The 17813-nt window shown below is 35.3% G+C and overlaps 1 protein-coding gene across 1 annotated transcript in view; it reads left to right on the forward strand.

Annotated features, from left to right (window-relative positions):
- UBE3C (ubiquitin protein ligase E3C) overlaps positions 1-17568 on the forward strand; it is an 80318-nt gene extending 62750 nt beyond the window's left edge. Inside the window, exons 19-23 of the mRNA XM_074899925.1 lie at positions 863-1075; positions 9162-9350; positions 9449-9515; positions 10427-10557; positions 15883-17568. Of these exons, the coding sequence (XP_074756026.1) occupies positions 863-1075; positions 9162-9350; positions 9449-9515; positions 10427-10557; positions 15883-16053 (771 nt within the window). The 3' untranslated portion in view covers positions 16054-17568. The remainder of the gene's footprint in view (positions 1-862; positions 1076-9161; positions 9351-9448; positions 9516-10426; positions 10558-15882) is intronic.
- Positions 17569-17813: the final 245 nt, after the last annotated feature.

Below are 17813 nucleotides of genomic sequence, written 5' to 3' on the forward strand. Positions count from 1 at the left end.
ATTGTATAAAAAATATGCAAAGTTGCTTTGCATTACATCAAAATGTGGTCATGCAGTAGATCAAGTGAGAGTGGTGTTGCTGGAGTTTTGTGCATTTTTGAAAATTCTTGAGGAAACTCAGTTTACAGTAAAAATACATGTTTCACGAGTACTGTATATGTGGATCAGGCTCTCTTTTGGTTCAGTAATCTTTTGACAGATGTAACAGTGTCAGGCATAGGAAGGATTGGACATATGATAGTCATAAACTGGTAAAATCTTGGCTTGGAAATTAGGATGATTTGATGATGACGTTAAGTAGTAGAATTCACTAAAAATATGCAGTGAATCTGTATAGCATGCAAGAAAAATAATTTATTTGGATTAGCTTAAAACGTACTGGTTTTACGTAGTTACTTTTAAGGGGCAGAATATTTTACATGTAGCAATGGATATGAATGGAAAAATATCACTTGTGACAGTGCTAATGGAGGTAGAGATCCTAACTTTTTCTGGAAGACATTTTTGATGCAGTTCCATTGTCCTTTAGCAAACTTTGCTTTTCTTGCCAATCTGTGCAACACTTCCTGTTTGCTATCATACTTCATACAAGATTAATGAGAAGAGCAGTGACCTTACCTTTCAAATCACCGTATAATTAATTTGTAAAATTTGGGAGCTTGGTATTTCACAAGAATATTCAAATTTCAAATTTAAGATTAATATTTTTAAATTCATGCAATATCTGGTCTATCAGAAGATCCTATTCGGGTACCAAATTAAGAAAGAATTATTAAAAAGTTGAGGAATAGACCATAGCCTTCAGGATTCCTGCATGTACAACAATAAAATCTAACGTGCTTTTAATTGCTTTGTTTTTCAGGCTCTTTATGAAAATATGCTGGTGGAGCTGCCATTTGCTAGTTTTTTCCTCTCAAAATTACTAGGGACAAGTGCTGATGTTGACATTCATCATTTAGCTTCATTAGATCCAGAAATGTACAAAAATTTGCTTTTTCTCAAGAGCTATGAAGGGGATGTGGAAGAACTTGGACTAAACTTCACTGTGGTAAATAATGACCTTGGGGAAGCACAGGTAAGAATGTCTTTTGCTTCTTGTTTTATTTTATGTATGACTGATGAATCATTACTACCCCCACTAAATAATTTTTTATTTTAAAAGTGGCAGGAAACAACTGTTAAAGGTGCTGTATGTTGTGAGGCATCATGGGGATTCTGATTCAGTATTTGGATAGACAATAACTAATCATGTACTTGAAAAAAAACCTTATGATGACTGAAAGGTCTGGTCTTTCAAGGAGTAGACTATAGTGATTATTTTCTAAGTCATACATGAAAAGTTCTATTGCCCAAGATAATTTCTTGAACAAAATACATTGTTTTTTGATTGCACTTCAAATAATTGCAAAAGTTAGATGATATGTAAACTACAGAAGTACTGTCTGGTTTTGAAATCAAGGTTAGAAATCACAGTGGTTTTAAAGAATAGTGACCCTTTATGGTGATAGAAATGTTGTCTCCTTTAGCTGTAATTTTCAAAGTAGAGGGCCTGAAGTTAGACCTTTTTTAAAAATAAATAAATAAATATTCCCCCCCCCCCCCCCCCTTTTTTTTTTTTTTTTTTGAGGGGCTGAGACACCAGGTGAGTCAGAGTGGAGAAATGGGTGTTCAGTGCTTCTGCAAACCAGTTAGGTCCTTAAGTATGAGTTTTTAACACAATTGCACTATATAATTTGATTATGGCTTTTATTTGCTCTGTTGTGAGTACTAAAGATCACTTATAGTAGAAAATAAGTGTCACTAGAGCTTGGAAAGTGTGCCTTTAACGAGTTTTAACAGTATTAGCATATCAAATCTTTTGTCACGCTTCCTCTTTCATTTTTAAGGATTTTAAGTTGTGTACTACTTATGGCCTACTAATACTTGATTATGGTATTTAATAATTGGATAAAAATAAGTAGACTTGACCACACTGTGACATGCAGCAGCATCTGAATTCAGCCTTGTTTCTTGTGGAAGAAAGAGACTATAAAAGGGGGTGAGCAGTTCTCTTGGGTTTACTTGTTGGCTGGGGATGCCTGGGACTATGCGTACCTCATAGAGGCAGCAGCACCACTGAGATGCAGCAGCTAGTCCTCTGCTTTAACAGCATCAGGCTTGGACTTTACCTGTACTCTTCTGTTATGCATTTCCTGTCATTTGGGAAGATCCTAAAACCTGGATTGCATTACAGTTTTAAAACAGTATCCTGAATCATACTGAGGGGGAGAGTCAACAATTGCGTGATATAAATAATGTTTCATATTAAACTTAGGCCATATGTTTTTTTTTTCCCCTGGGTTACATTCCCTATATGAAAACTTCTGACCTGCACTGTCTTTAGAAAAAACACTCAAAGCCTTGAAATAAAGGCATGTGATACAGATGTATCAAAAAGCATGTTCTTTGAGGGCCTACTCTGTTGTACAATATTGTACAGTAGAGTGCCTGCTCTGTTGCAGCATGTGCTGTCAGTGACTGATACTGAATTGAGTTCTGTAGTATCCATGCATTTGGTTACTAGGTTGCAAAGCAGGAAAGATGGCAGTTTCCAGTATAACTTAAAAGATTTTCTGGGGGGGGGGAAAAGTCCGTTGTTTGTATTTTAAAACTTTGTTTAAATGCACTTAAAGTAATAGTTTTGTTGATTGCAGCTAATACAAATTCAGAAAATACGAATATATAGAAAAGAGAAATAGCTCAGAAATAACATAAAAGGAGATCCAAGTTAGAGGTGTTGCCACCTGTACCTACTGCAACAAAAAGTTGTAAAAAGTACATTTTTGACAAGAAGCCTAATTTGTACATTAAAATTCTGAGGGCTATGGCTAGTATTATTACGACTTTTGATTTTTGTTTAGCATAACTTTTAAATGAAGATTAAATGTAACAGTGATTTTCTGAGTAACTAATGAAATGTAAGATAAATTAAATACCCTAATGCTGTTTTGCTATGTTTATACTTGGAGAGAGAACACTACACCTGTGAAGTATTAATGATCTTTTAATGACACAACATGTTAGTGTAGTTCAACATAACTAATTGGTTCTTGTCACTGTCTTCTGTGTTTAATGCAACAAGTTACTTTTTATACTTTGTTTCTTTACATTAATAAACCTCATATGGATAAATACATTTTTTCCTACTATTTGACCCCTGTAACCATTGCATACTAATGAATTGTGTCAAGGTAAGGCTAATTCACTTTGGGAAAAGAGCTTAATTTGCACTCCTTTATGTTGAATGTACATTATCTCTAGTTTTCAGCTAAACAACCACTTTAGTGTCTAATAAATTAGTGCCCAATAAATGCATCATAAATCTATCACTGTAAATAGCTATCCTCATGACAGTGTCCATCCAGCAATTGTGGCACAAAAGCGTTATCTGCAATGAAAGACACATTCAAAGGGGGCTCTATTGCCTCTGTCAGTAGTAGAAGGTAGGAATTCTATTATCAGCATATTGATTCCAATCCTGTAATGTGCTTTTAGATCCCATTAAACTATTGTCAAAGTGCATTCAGCAGAAGTTGAAAAAGGTACTTAATAATTTGCACATTAGACCTGCTAATTAGGGAGGCTGTGCCATCAACCTTATCTTCCAACCCCAAATAGCTTTAGCTTTTGATAAAGACCTATCTAATGTAGTGATACCAGCCTAAGATTTCAACTGTTGGGTCTGCTGCATAAATGGTGGCCAGTAAAAAAGTCTCAAAAGAATGTCAGCCTAATTACAGGTGCCTTCAAGTAGCTGTGTATATTGATTTTATTTTTCCTTTTATCTTTTAGATTAGATGGTGATAAAATGGTTATAAAATGCTTATAGTAAGGGTAAGGTTAACAAATTCAAGAAAATACCTCCTCTTCTCAGACCTTCCTCCCCCCTTTCTCTCTGTGAGGAAGGTGAGTTTTATGGCTGTCCAAGGGAAGAGAGGAAGATTCAAATATGTATTCCTCTTTCTTCAAAAAAGGTAGATTCGGTACTCCAGCAAATCTTCTCAGACATTGATTCTGGAGATTACATGGATCAGAATAGTTGAATATGATCAGAAGACTTCATAAATGAAGTATAGAAGCACAAATCCACATAAAAGCACTCAATATATATGGCAGCATTTTCTATTACATCCATATCATATAGAAATTGGTGTCAGGACACCTTCTTTGTCTTTTTGAACAAATGTGAATGCTGTTACTGAAAATATGTTGACTCACTAAAGGAGTGTTCTTTGCCTTTAAATTTCCCTGAGAGAAAATTTTGAAGCCTTAAAAACAATTATTAAAGTTTCTGTCTTGGCAATTTCTTTACTAGGATACAGTGGATTAGGTGAATGATTTTGGAGGTTTTTCAGAAGCAAAATATTGAAGTTGAGACTGATCCTTCCCAGGCAGATTTATAACACTTACGGCAAATGCATTCTTAGGCATGCAAATGCAATCTCCTACCTGGATCTCCTGCCTGAACATCTGGAAGGCAGATGATAGGGAAAGAAAGAAAAGCTTTATTTATTTTAAAAATGGGCAAAAACTTCATGGGTGATGGGAACAAAAGTGGTCAAACTCCAAGAGAAAAGAACATATTTTCATCTGTCCTAAAAACAGGTTTATAAGAGTTCTTGAGGTCTCTAAGAGTGCCTTTTGAAATGGTACTGGAGATATGTGTCTTACTTCTTCATGCATAAAAAAAGAATACCTAGATGACAAGTCCTTTATTCTTTCCTAAAGTATTTCCCACTTTACCGTCTAAATAGTCCCTTTTTCTCCATTAGCTTGGGAAGCAGCTGCCACTGACAGATCTGTGTGAGCAGCAGCTAGCAATTTAAGTTTGTCTACCAACAGAGACTTGCCGTTTTCTGCCTGTAATCACCTTGCAAATCGACTCTGTGTGACAGATTATTATCAATGAACCAGAAGATACATCCCCTGAATTCTGCTTAACAAATTACATTATTCACTGATTTTCGCCTGATTTTTAGTGTGCATATTTATTTCATTATTATGCTGATGTTCAAAATAGGATCATCTGAACTCTTCACTTGAATTGCAACCATACATAAAACAGAGATTTTTTTTTTTTTTAATTAAACTGTGGTGGTTTTCTTAAATAAGAATATGAATGTAAGTTGATTGCATTTTTTTGGTGTGTACCTGCAGAAAACATACAATTGAATTTATAGCCAAGAAAACCCTAAGTGCATGCAAGTGTAGTTTCCAAGTATATCTAACCTTCAGTCAGAGGCCTAATGCAGTACTTCTGTCCACAGTACTAAAAAATGCAAAGCACCTCTTCTTGCAGATTTTTAAAAATATGGGACTTTTCTGTCTCATTTGAAGACGTACTTTATCAGTATGGAGTCGAATTCTGTTATCTATGGTATTGTCTGAATGATCTGAACACTTATCTAAATTATATGTATGACTTGATGGTTTTTGATGCATGTGATTTTGATAATGAACCAATTTTAAATTATTTTTTTCTTGTGTAAACTTAAAATGTACAAAATTTTAAATTTTAAATCTTTTTAATCTACAAAACAGAAAATAAGGTGACACAAGTCTGCATCTTTTGAGTAGTTTTCTGTTCTTGCCCATCCTGTGTAACCTGTGTTATTATTATCTTGCACCACCTAGTGGTGAAAATTGGATGGATGAGAATAAAAATGCCAGTTGATAATCTTTTCAGATGTAATAAATTGGGTTGTGGCCTTCTTGAAAAGAAGCTCTTCAACAATCATTTCTGACATTTAGAATTAAGTGGGAATTCTACAATAGTTCCTTTAAAACGCAGCGAAAACACTGAATGAGTACAAAGTGAACTGCATTGGCATTTACTATAGTTACTGCTACCAAGTGTTACTATTTTCTGTCTTCTATTCTACGTCCTTCTTAGCCTTTATGGCATAATATATTATTCTTGCTACATTAGCTCTTTTGTTTCAGACTGTGATGATACTTTGTCAAAATGGTGGTAGAATTAATCTCACATTGACAAACTCTGAAAATAGATAGTTAGATTACTGGAAAACCCCAGGAAGTTCAGTTAACTGAATGCTTGTGGCAACGCAGGGTTGTGGGGAAGAAGGGGAGCTATAGAAATGCTACTGGATCAGAAATCAAGGTTTGCTACTTAAAAACAAAAATAAAAGGAAAAAAAAAGATTAATAAAAAGTATCTTTTCCTATTTTCTAAAAATAGTGGTTAGAAAGAGTACAATGTGTTTTTTTTCACTGATTTGCAGGAAGAACATTCTAGGAAGAGAGAATAGCTTTTACTATACAATGAATACAGCTTTCTTGACACCCTTAAACCAGTGTGGAGGCGATACTAATCTAATGCAAGTATAAACATAAATTAATCAGTGTCCTCATCTCTATTCACTGACCTGCAAGGTAGTTTAGACGTTTTACTTCATGTAGGTGCTGGGATTAATCTTAAAACACAGCAGTTTTCTAGAACACCCTGTCAGTAGTTCCCTTTGCTATTTTAGGAAGGAAGTCAGTTCAAACATCTTTTTGTGTAAATACTGAGCTCACAGAAATTACTGTATACAAATGAAATAATATTAGTTAGTTTATTGCTGGTGTCTATTCTTAAGAGAAGCTTGATGAGTTAGGTGATACAAATGTGTTAATATGGCCAAACTCAATGTGTCCATACCTCAAAGGGAGGAATTGTATTTGGTGAAGTAGTGACAAAAGAGCAAGTAATTATGCAGTTCTGCAAAACCAGTAGAGAAAATTTATAAGTGGGCAGATACCAAAGTATTAGTAGTGTTGAGGTCTCAGCAATAATCTGTTCATGTGGAACATCATAGGTAGCTCTGATCCACTAACACTAAAGAGGACATGAGTTTAAATAACAAGTAAGAGAAGGCTTTCTGATCTTGCTAAGCTTTGTGAAAGGGTATTTTATGGGAGGAAATTAAAGGAACCTGACTTATCTTAGTTCAATGAAAAAGTCTCTGGGAAGATTAATGAAGTTGCTGCCCATAAGTAATACATCATGGAAATAATTGAGGAGGAAGGAAGGAGCTGGTTAAGCTACAGGACAATACTGCAGTAAGAACAAGGGGTGTGAACAAATTTTACCCACTGGACTTGAAGTGGAAATTAAAATGTTTCTAATCATTAGATGAATCCAATTATTGACTAATGTTCCAGTGACAACAGTAAATCTACTAGGGTGGGATGAAACACAGTACACTTCTGCAGTAGCAGAAGAGAAAGCTTAACAGCACAGGGGCCCCTTCTCATCAGATGTTTCCACTGTGCTATGGAACATGTCTCATACTTCTATTAATAATCCTTGTGGACTTTGCCAGTAAAAATATCCTCACCCTTAGGCCAGTCAGTGGCACCAGGTACTGGCCTGTGCCCCTTGGAGTGGCTGGCTGCCTCACATGCCCTGGAGAAACCTATCCTGCTTCTTGTGTCCGTGATTCTTGTTCAAGCAGACTCACTCAAGAGCAAGCTACTGTGTGCAGGGTATGAAACTGCTGAACTGACAGCTTCATTTTACTTAATTCTTCAGGGAGTAGGATTTAAGCATAGTTAGTACTGCCTGCACACAGACATGTTGGAGTATTGATGGTTTTTTTTACTGTAGGCATAATAAAAAGCAAGAAGCTTGCAGTTGAAGGATTAAAGTGGGAAATAAGATATATTTTTAACACCTATTGTAATTCAGGTTGTTCTAGCTTATCACGGAAAGTGGCAGACACTCCATCATGTGGAGTCTTTACAGCAGGATACCTTTCTCTCTAAAAAATGTGTTCTAACTCATCTGTGGATTTATTGAGTTAAATACAGGAATCTCTAGACAGAATCCTCTGGCCTGTGTTACCTGAGAGGTCAGATTCACAGATCATAATGTTCTCTTTTGGCCTTAAAAAGCTGTGAATAAATTGAAAATCTGAATGCTCAAAAGCATTGTGAATTTTTAATCTTACCATTTTGCATTTTACATAATACTAGAACAGCTCACCTTATTAGGTAGTATGTTACAAAAGAAGCTATTCATCTGTTTAATTCTCCATGTTCTAAAGATGTGATCATTACACAGTTGTGTAAAAAAAATTCAGAAATTGCTGATTGTAGAATGTAGAAAAACAAACGTTTTTGGAAGAGTTCAGAAGGTGACAGTGCCACAGCTTTTCAGTTTTCTTAATCCTTCTCTTAGCACTCTAATAGTCCCTTCCAGTTGGGCTGCTGCTCAACAAAATTAACGTCATGTAGTAAAGAGCAGAATATGTGAAGGTCTTCAATGTTTTAATAACAGCTACCATTGATCCTGGTTTATATCTTAATGCAATTACATTATCTTTGGTTTTCATTAAAAATTCTTTCATGCTGAGGTATCTTGGTGTATTTGAAGGACAAAAGTTAAGCTTCTTAGTAGAAGAAACAAGGATTAGGCTTGATTTGTTTGTGTTTTACTTTTGTTAAAAGTGCTGAGCATGCATAACTTGGATTTTCAACAGCAGGAATTGTGAATGCTTATCATTCTGTAAATTAGGCTTGTATCAGAATCTGAATTTTGACTCAATGGACATTGCTTTTACCATAATGTGATCCTGCAGAATTCACAATCACCAAACAGTTGGAGAAGAGCCTAGCCAGTCAAACACACCTTTCCTAATCCAGCTGGAAGGAGAGCACTCTGTGTGAGCTCAGTGCTTATACAGGCTACTCTGTCTTCCAGGGCACTTATCAGCATCAGTGAAGCTAGGGGTAAGCTTGCTAAGGTGAAGATTTTTCACCTCAGTTTCTGTCTGACTTGCAGTGGTGAATTTAGTGTTACACATTGTCTCCAATGAAAGAGCTCTGGTTTTGCTGAATCTTCTTTCTGGTAATAATTCACGGGGCCGTGTGGTCGGCTGCATTAGCAGCTGGAGGTCTAGATCTAACAATTGGATGCCATAGAATGTGCTCTTTTGAATAAACAGAAAAATCCTTACTTGCCATAATCTTTTATCTTATTTTGAGGTGAATGTTTTTGAGTATATTTGAGTAAACTTCAAATATATACATCACTTACTAGAATGCTTTGCGGTTTAATTTTATGGTTACAGCACACAGAATTCAAGTTTACCCAGATGATGTAAATTGTTATGTTTATAGGTGGTTGAGTTGAAGCCAGGGGGAAAAGATATTCCTGTTACCAGCGCTAACCGAATCGCGTACATCCATCTGGTGGCAGACTACAGGTTAAACAAACAAATTCGACAGCATTGCCTCGCTTTCCGTCAGGGACTGGCCAATGTTGTAAATCTTGAATGGCTTCGAATGTTTGATCAACAGGAAATACAGGTACTTCTGCTTAAAACTGCAGAAAACAATTGCTTTAAACAGAAATAAATGCTAAATTTTGCCTGTAATGTAACTGTCTGATTTTTTTCCACTATTAGGTTCTGATTTCTGGTGCCCAGGTTCCTATTAGTTTGGATGACCTTAAATCTTTCACAAACTATTCAGGCAAGCATATTTTACTTAAATAAAAAAAAATGTATTATGACCGACTCAGAAATAAACAAACTTGATTTTTATCCTAGCTTTAAAAAAAAAATAAAGTTGTAGGGTCATTTTTGTTGACTTTGCTTGTTAACTTTGGCCAAACTGTCTAGACAGGCCTGAATTTCAGAAGATTGAGTGAAATTATCTAGTTTTATAAATGCTGGGAAGTATAGGTATGCATTTTTTTATTATTTATGCAACTAAATACAAGTTTATAGGTGGCTAATTGGAGGACATGTCATTCTTTTTCTAAATGGATGTTGGTCAATGTTTGTGACTGGTTGCTCTGGAAGTAAGTCTGCAAAAATGACTTTGGGATAGTTGTTTCTACCACTGCATTCAGGTACTTGCCATTTGTCAGGCAGCCTGAAGAGAGAGCTCATATTTTTCTCTTGCGAGAAATGCAAGGTATCTTACTTAATTTTTTCCGGAATTTATTGTGAATGTAATCAAAAAATAGCTACTGTATCATCAGTTCACATCTGAACTTACCTCAAGGTAAATTGATTCATTGAGTAACGTTCTGAGTCTTGCAGGTTTTGCAGACTCTTGGAATAAAAGGCAATAATTCAAAGTTACTAGGCAAGTGCTAAACTAAATAAAATTAATTTAAAATAACAAAATAGGATTCAGTGAGGAAAACTGCAGTTAAGAAGCTGAGGGACATAGTAGCCATAGGTAAGCAGTGAATGAATGAGAAACTCAAAATGCAGTGATCATCAGATTGATCTATAGGTACTGGAAGTCAGCAGCGTAAGCCTGTTGGTTACAGTATTTTCCCCAAGCTTGTCAAGACTGATGCTAGGTTTTCTGAAGGATTTATTTCTTACATAAAACTATTCTACCTATAAATCATTTAAATCTCATTATAGGTGGCTACACAGCAGACCATCCTGTAATTAAAATATTCTGGAGAGTTGTAGAAAGCTTCACAGATGAAGAGAAACGCAAACTACTCAAATTTGTAACGAGCTGTTCTCGACCACCTCTTCTGGGGTTTAAGGTATGTGTCTTCCTGACTTTCTGGCAAGTTTTTGTAACTACTACAGATTATGACACAAGCTTTTCTTGTCTGTAGGAATTTACAGTTCAAGAATGTTCCTCTGTGACTAAAGAAACGGCTTCAATGTTTGCATTTGCATGTACAATGAGTATAATCTTAAAATAATTAATGAAATGTTCTTCTGTGTTTTCTATTTTAACTGAAAAATTTGGTAAGCCTACAAATCCATGACAGAGTAAGCACTCTAAGCAATGTAAGATCCCTCCTGCCATTTCATGTTGCTGTGCAGAAGCAGTATTGCTACCAGTTTCAAGGAACAGGTTGAGTTAAGAATGAATGTGTTTTAAATCAGCAAAAGATGATTTAGGATATAAAAGCAACTATTAAATTTGAACCTCTTAAATTAACTATTTGAAGCAGAAGACGTATTGTGTTTTCTTTTAATTACCATTTATCTGTTTATAGGGTCACAGCTCATTACCCTTTGTATCTAAGTGTTTTGTTGCTATCTTCAGATTGCTATTTACAGTGGAGCTTTAAGTATGAAGAAAACTTTTGTCTCTACTGCTTATAAAAGTAAAGAGAGGCCAAGGCAAGTTGAAGACATTTTGGAATTAAATTCTGGGGATATTCTACCCATGGGTAGAATTTTGCTGGGCTGCAGAATTCTGTCTGAGAACTGTCCATGGACTTAATTATCTCTAAAATGTGGGAACATTCAATGCTTTTCTGTAAGAAGAAAAAAGAATAAATTACTTCACAGCAACACCATCATCTTTAGTACAGCAGTCCACAGTATGTTTATTGTTGTACTATTTAGTAAAATTAATACAAAGGTGAGCTTATCGTCCAGTTCCTTACAAGTAAGGATAAGATTTGTTGCTAAACAAAGTTTGAGTACATGTGTAAGTCCTGAAGGTTTATTAGCTGTTATGTAAAATAAGTGGTGTTGAATAAACATTTTCTTACTATAGAAGGAGTTCAGGGACAGATACTAACATTTTATATAGGAACAAAGAATTCAGATATATGCAGTAGTCTGGAGGTAGAAACAACCTACTTAAAATTCTTTACAATTTTTTCTTGAATCATACTCTGAAAGTTCATTCTGGTGGGGTTTTGGGGATGTTTTGTTTAGGTTTTTTATCAGCATTTTAAAAAAGTACTTGAAAGGCAAATGCTAGAAGAATTTCTTCTCAGCTCTAGGAATTGGGCCCTTTCCTGTGATGGGTCCTGGGGGTGACATAAAGATGTCAGAAGTAAAAAATGAAACAACAAACCCCACCTTCCTCTTCCAGACATATAACTTAGATGTTTGTAGTACTTATCATTGTTTTTCTCTTTACTGAATTAAACCAAATTAATTCCAGAATTCTCAAACTTTTGATGCTTTATTCATAAAAACAGTTTTCCTCTGGAAAACAAACAAGATGACACTCTGGTATTGAAATCATACTGGTCTCAGACACAGACCTCTGGCACTTGGATGATTTAAAATACATAAAAGCATATATGGATTTTCATACAGGAGTATGTGGATCAGTTGCTAGGGGTGATGAAAGAATACTTCCAGTAGCTTAGCTTTTTTTCTCAGGCTGCAGAGCAATTTTGAAGTAGAAGAGTTGTTTCTAGTGCCACATTGTTCAGGGAAGCATGGCCCTTTTCCCTTGACATCCATCTACCCCCTTACGCTGCAACTTCATGCTCACTTCCCTCTTCAGTCCTTTTGTTTATTTTCCTATTTCTTTGTAAGCTGATAGGGGTATGCAGCACTGACATTGCAGCATGTGATTGTTTAAACTTCCCTGGGTACCGTCATTGTGTAACCCTCTGTGCAGTCTGAAGCTCTGCATAATCCCTTCAGCTGCTGTAGCAAGTGCTGTGTGGTGCTGTTAGCATGTGGATAGGAAACGCATCCTTCATCTTCAATATCTATAATCTATAGCTCAGCTACCTTCCTTTTATAGGCACCTAGGAGAGGAATTGGCACTGTCAGTCAGTAATTTGTCTATTTCACATGTCTCCTTCAGGATAAAATGAATCCTGTCTTAGACTCCACAGAACATACTGACTAAATCCCCTTAACAGTAAAGAGTGTCCAGGGTGACTAGGTTGGGATATGGAGACAACGGAGATGGCTGTTCAGTCACATAAATCTAAGATATTCATTGATTGATTTGTGTGATTGATTATTTAAAAGCCTGCAAGCATTTCTGTTAAACTCTCAAGTCCATGTGAATATCACTGTACAGTACTCTAGCAACAAACAGGATTTTATAGGGCAGTGGGAGGAAAAATGAGAAAACTGTTGGATGAGACCAAGATAGAACAGTGCACATCAGTCATGTAATGGAGAATTAGGAAACAGTTGTGTGGAAACAAACAGAAGTCTCCATTTGTTGTCATCCTTTTTAATTACAAGGGGAGGAGGAAATGCATATGTGGCTACCCAGCACTGAGGTAGCTAGCGTGACATTTGAAGTGATGGAGGAAGTGAATCAAAAGTCTAAAAATACTAAGGCTGACAGCAACACATTAGAAAGAAGCCAAATGTGGAAAGCTGAAGTTTGTGTGTGTACTTGGGAGACAGGCCACAACCTGACTTTAACATACTTGCCTAGGGAAAACCAGAAGCAAAATAGTCATCAAATTTTCAGCATGATAGCAGTAAGTTAAAAGATTAATTCACTATACAACAGACTTGCGAGCTCAGCCACATGCAACAGTTTTGGCTACAGAAAACAAAGTGAAAAGGCATTAGTGCTGCTTTGGTGAGCAACACTGAGTGGAGGTTAAGTCAATACTAGCATGGCACTTGCAGTAGTATCTTGTTAACACTGATTTACCAACAAACCAGGGGTTTGCCAGGAAATGTTTGCCAGAAAAGGAAGTGGGTAACTGGTATTGTCATCAGCAATAATGTCTTGGTAGCCTATGGCAGTGTGCTGTTCAGAGCTTTGAAGGCGAAGAGTGCAAAGCTGCAGGGGTGCGGAGTATTAATGGCCAAATAACTGAATATATTTATGTTGATGGTAGACGTTAATATAAGCTAGCTTCAAAATTTGGTTATAGTTTTAATATGTGTACTGTATTTTTCTGAGAGGAACACAGTTTCTGGTTCTTACTCTGAAATCTTCTGTATGCTTTATGTTGTGGAACCTTCACGTTTTCTTCGTTTATGTTAATTTAAGATAAGGAAATGTCTTGACATTCCTAGCTTATAGCACAGTCTAGCTTTGCATCATTTAAAAATTTTAAACGCTCACTGCCAGATTCAGACTCAGAATAACATTTACTAAAGCTAATTAAAGTTTAATAAGTTTAATAAATGTGATTGTTACGGACAAAAAAAAAATCATTATAGCGTGGTTGAAAATTGTTAAGTTCCAATCAGGTCACATAATAAATTGATGATACTTTTCACTTCCAAACTATTGCAGTTTCCCGCTGTACAGTATTTAATTATGCAACAAATGGTGCCCTTGGCATGACATTTCAATTTAGAACTTCATTTTTCCATTTTTAAAGCTAAAGTAAGGGAATTCAATTAGCATTTTGAAAGGAACACTAAAAATGCAGCATTTTAGCCATGAAATACTTTTAAGGCCTCCATTTGAACAATAATTTAGCTTAGAATCTCATTGACCTTTTGCCTTTGGAGCTGGGATTTTTTTCCCATTTCTAAAAGTAAAACTGTTTTACCTCAGGCAAGCATTTGATAAAATGAATACTTGCTTGCCAGCAAAAGCAGTGCTTTAGATGGAGCAAATAAATACATTTTCCACTATATTCTTTCTCAGAAGAAAAGCAAAATCAGATTTTTTATTAAAGCAATTAAATATTCCATATAGCATGTCTTAAAAGGCTGTTCCTCAGATAAATAGTTACCACATCAGAAGAATAATCAGGGGTTGACAAGTTTATATCATTACAGACACACTATGCACATGAGTATCATCCCAATAACAGATGAGTGACTTTGTAGTCACTTGGTAAAGAAACACTAAGTATCATTGCTTTATTTAAAGTTAGATAATTTATTTGGAGAATATAAAGCAGCTCTTGATTCAGAGTTCTAGACTATGGTAGTGTAAATACTTGCTTGATCTTACACGTGAACAGCCCCACTGAAGTCATTAGTACTGTTTGTCTTGAAATTCATAAATTGTAGGCTTGCTGAAAGATTAGTTTAGACTGAAATCTCTTTGGAGCAAGAAAGCCTTTAACATTGTATCAAACAATTGATTTTAACAAAGAAAATATGGCATATTGTGAGTAGAAGGAAAACGATGGCTTGATACTCATTCACTTGAATTTATTTTATTTGTGTGGGGTATGCTAACAAACTAAAGTTCTAGATGGAAAACACTGAAAAGATATGTTTGATCATTGTTTTTTTGTTTGAGATTTTTTTTTTATGTCACAAAGAAATTGATGTAGTACTATGACTTTATCATATTTGTTAGATCTGGTCACTCATTCATCCTCTTTCTCCTCAGAGCATCACTTTAACATGACAAGTAAATGTTTGTGTAGAATTTCCGCATAAAATCAGAATACTTTTAAACTCAAACAGAAGAATGTTGTGACCGGCATAGCACATCACCTCATTAGCTAGAGCAAAATTGCCTTAGGGATTTTGGTATATACAGAATGGAAAGAAAAAACCAGAAAGTACAATTTTCAGAAGAAGTTGTGTTATTTTATACAATGACAAATACTATATGTCATTCAAACGTGACAGAATATTTTTCTCCATTTACCTCCGTTACTGCTAGGGATCTATTGTTCCCTATGTTCAGCATTTATTTTGCTGTCAGAAAACTTTGGTGTAGTAGGAACCCCCATCATTTTCCTGCTCCTACAGAATCAACAGCATCCATGGGCATTTGGGAGGCTTTGTAAGGAGAGTCCGAAGTTGTGAATCACAGTTGTTTCTCCCAAATACAACAAAAAATTTCTTGCATACTGCTGTATTCCTTTTTCCATTTTGTGCTTCATTGTTTTTGTAACATCGTAAACCTGCAGAATAGAGTGTATGAACGATAACAAATTATTCTTTTCTCCTTAGAACCAAATAAATTGTTTTGTGTTTTGCAAAGTAATGGTTCTTGGTGGGGACAAGGTGGAGAGAGGCACTACACAATTCAAGAGTGCTTTTGGGCCACCAGGAATGAAAGAATATGCCATTTGAATATGTCATTGTGACAGATTTTAATCTAATGATTTATTTTCTAGAAATCCGTGCCAGCTGTTACGGGGTAGGTTTTGGCTTGTATGTATTTTTGATGTCTTTTTTTTTTTTTTTTCTGTTGCATTTTTCAGGAGTTATATCCTGCATTTTGCATTCATAACGGAGGATCTGATTTAGACAGGCTACCTACTGCCAGTACCTGCATGAACTTGCTGAAGCTTCCCGAGTTCTATGATGAAAATCTTATGCGAAGCAAGCTTCTTTATGCCATTGAATGTGCTGCTGGATTTGAATTAAGCTGAGTCGAACTGATTCTTATGTGGATGATCTGCAGAGGAACTATTCAGTGCCTACTTGATAAGCAGCACCCATACCCAAGAGTTTTAAGGGAATTCTGTCTAGATTTGAGCAGCTCTTGTGTCCTATCAAATGCCCTCAAATAGGTTTCATTTTTAAACACAATTTCTTAGTTAGCTTTCATGAATTAATATTACATTGACACTGCTTTATGATTCGAAACAATGAATGCTGTGTGCAGTGTGGCTGTTTTCTGTGTCTATGCGAAGAAAGAGCACATTTAAAGAACAGTGACATCTCAGTGAAATTAACCAAAGATGAAGCTTTGGCTTTGTGCTGTTCAAACATAAATAATTTCACAAACTGGCAATAAAGTTGTGTACCATGCAGCGCGTTGGGATGAGACAGGGCTAACATCCTGTAATTAATCTTTTAGATGGAAGTGAAGCAGATGTTTGCAGATATCCCAGAACTGAGAGAATGAAAATGCTCATTACCGGTAACCTAACATCTTTACTTACATTGTAGAATTGTTTACAGATCATAGTTGTTGCAGAACTGATTTTGTTTGATACTACCTTCCCTCGAGATGGTAGGCACTGAGATAAAATGTTTATAATACTCCATTTGTGCTTTCTTGAAAACCTTAGAGAAATTGGATTTGCATTATTTTAAGTTCAACCTTTGGCTGCATCATTATCACTTGAACACTGTCGTGAATGGATGTGACTATCCATGTTTTCTCTGTTCTGTTTCTGTCTTTTGTGCCTGTACAGATTTTTTTTTTTTAAATGTATCAGACTCCTGTTGCATACACAGTACACACAAAAGTCATCACTTTGGAAGAATTTACATGTAACGACTATTAAAATTATTTGAACCAAAGTTATCAGGCTTTATCTTTTATATTTGAAGCCTGTGGTGTTCACATTCCTATTCCCTATAATTTCTTTCCATCTGTATCATATCTGTGCCGTAGACACTAGTCAAATTCATTATTTTTTGTGATTAAACAGCTTTTATATCCATCTGCCTGCAGTATTTCTGCTAAGAAGAGTAGATGGGAATATGCTGCTTAATATAATTCGGTATCTGGGAAAAAAACTTGCTTTCATAGGGAAGGAACTGATCCTCTAGTAGTAGGCACATTGTTGGGTATTCGTATGCAAACTGCAGTCAATTTAAAAAGGAATTATAGTTCAGACTGTAAGATTCATAAGTGCATCCCTCTGAACTTTAGTTTTATATTTTAAATCATCAAAATTTACAATCAAATTTGTATTCATCTCTTATGCAAAAAAAATATTTTGCTGTTACTGGAAACTCTTGGATTTCATATTTAATAAGCAGTAATCAGCAATATCCTTTTAAATGTGGGGAAACTGAGTGATTTTAAGATGTTTACTAGTAACCGTATAAAAATGTATAATTTCTTAATTTGAGTAATAAATGAAGTGTTAAAATACTATTTGTAGTCTTGATGTACAGAAATAAAACGAATGGTTTCCTTTTTGGTTTTGCTTTAGGCTTTTTATTTATGTTAAATGTTACGTACCCAACCTATTCTTTATCCCAGAATTCTTTTCTTGTATATTTTTCTACATAAATTATGGAACTTGTAAAGAAGTTGAAAAAGAGATCAGTAATAGTGGAACTGCCTCCTCATAATCGCAAAACCTGAACACTTCTTTCAGATAGCAGTAATTATTTTAGAACCTAATGCTTTAAATATTTTGAAATTATTTTTCAATTCCATTATTTTGCT

The sequence above is a fragment of the Athene noctua genome, chromosome 2, assembly GCF_965140245.1.
Source record: "Athene noctua chromosome 2, bAthNoc1.hap1.1, whole genome shotgun sequence".
Classification (NCBI taxonomy): Eukaryota; Metazoa; Chordata; class Aves; order Strigiformes; family Strigidae; genus Athene; species Athene noctua.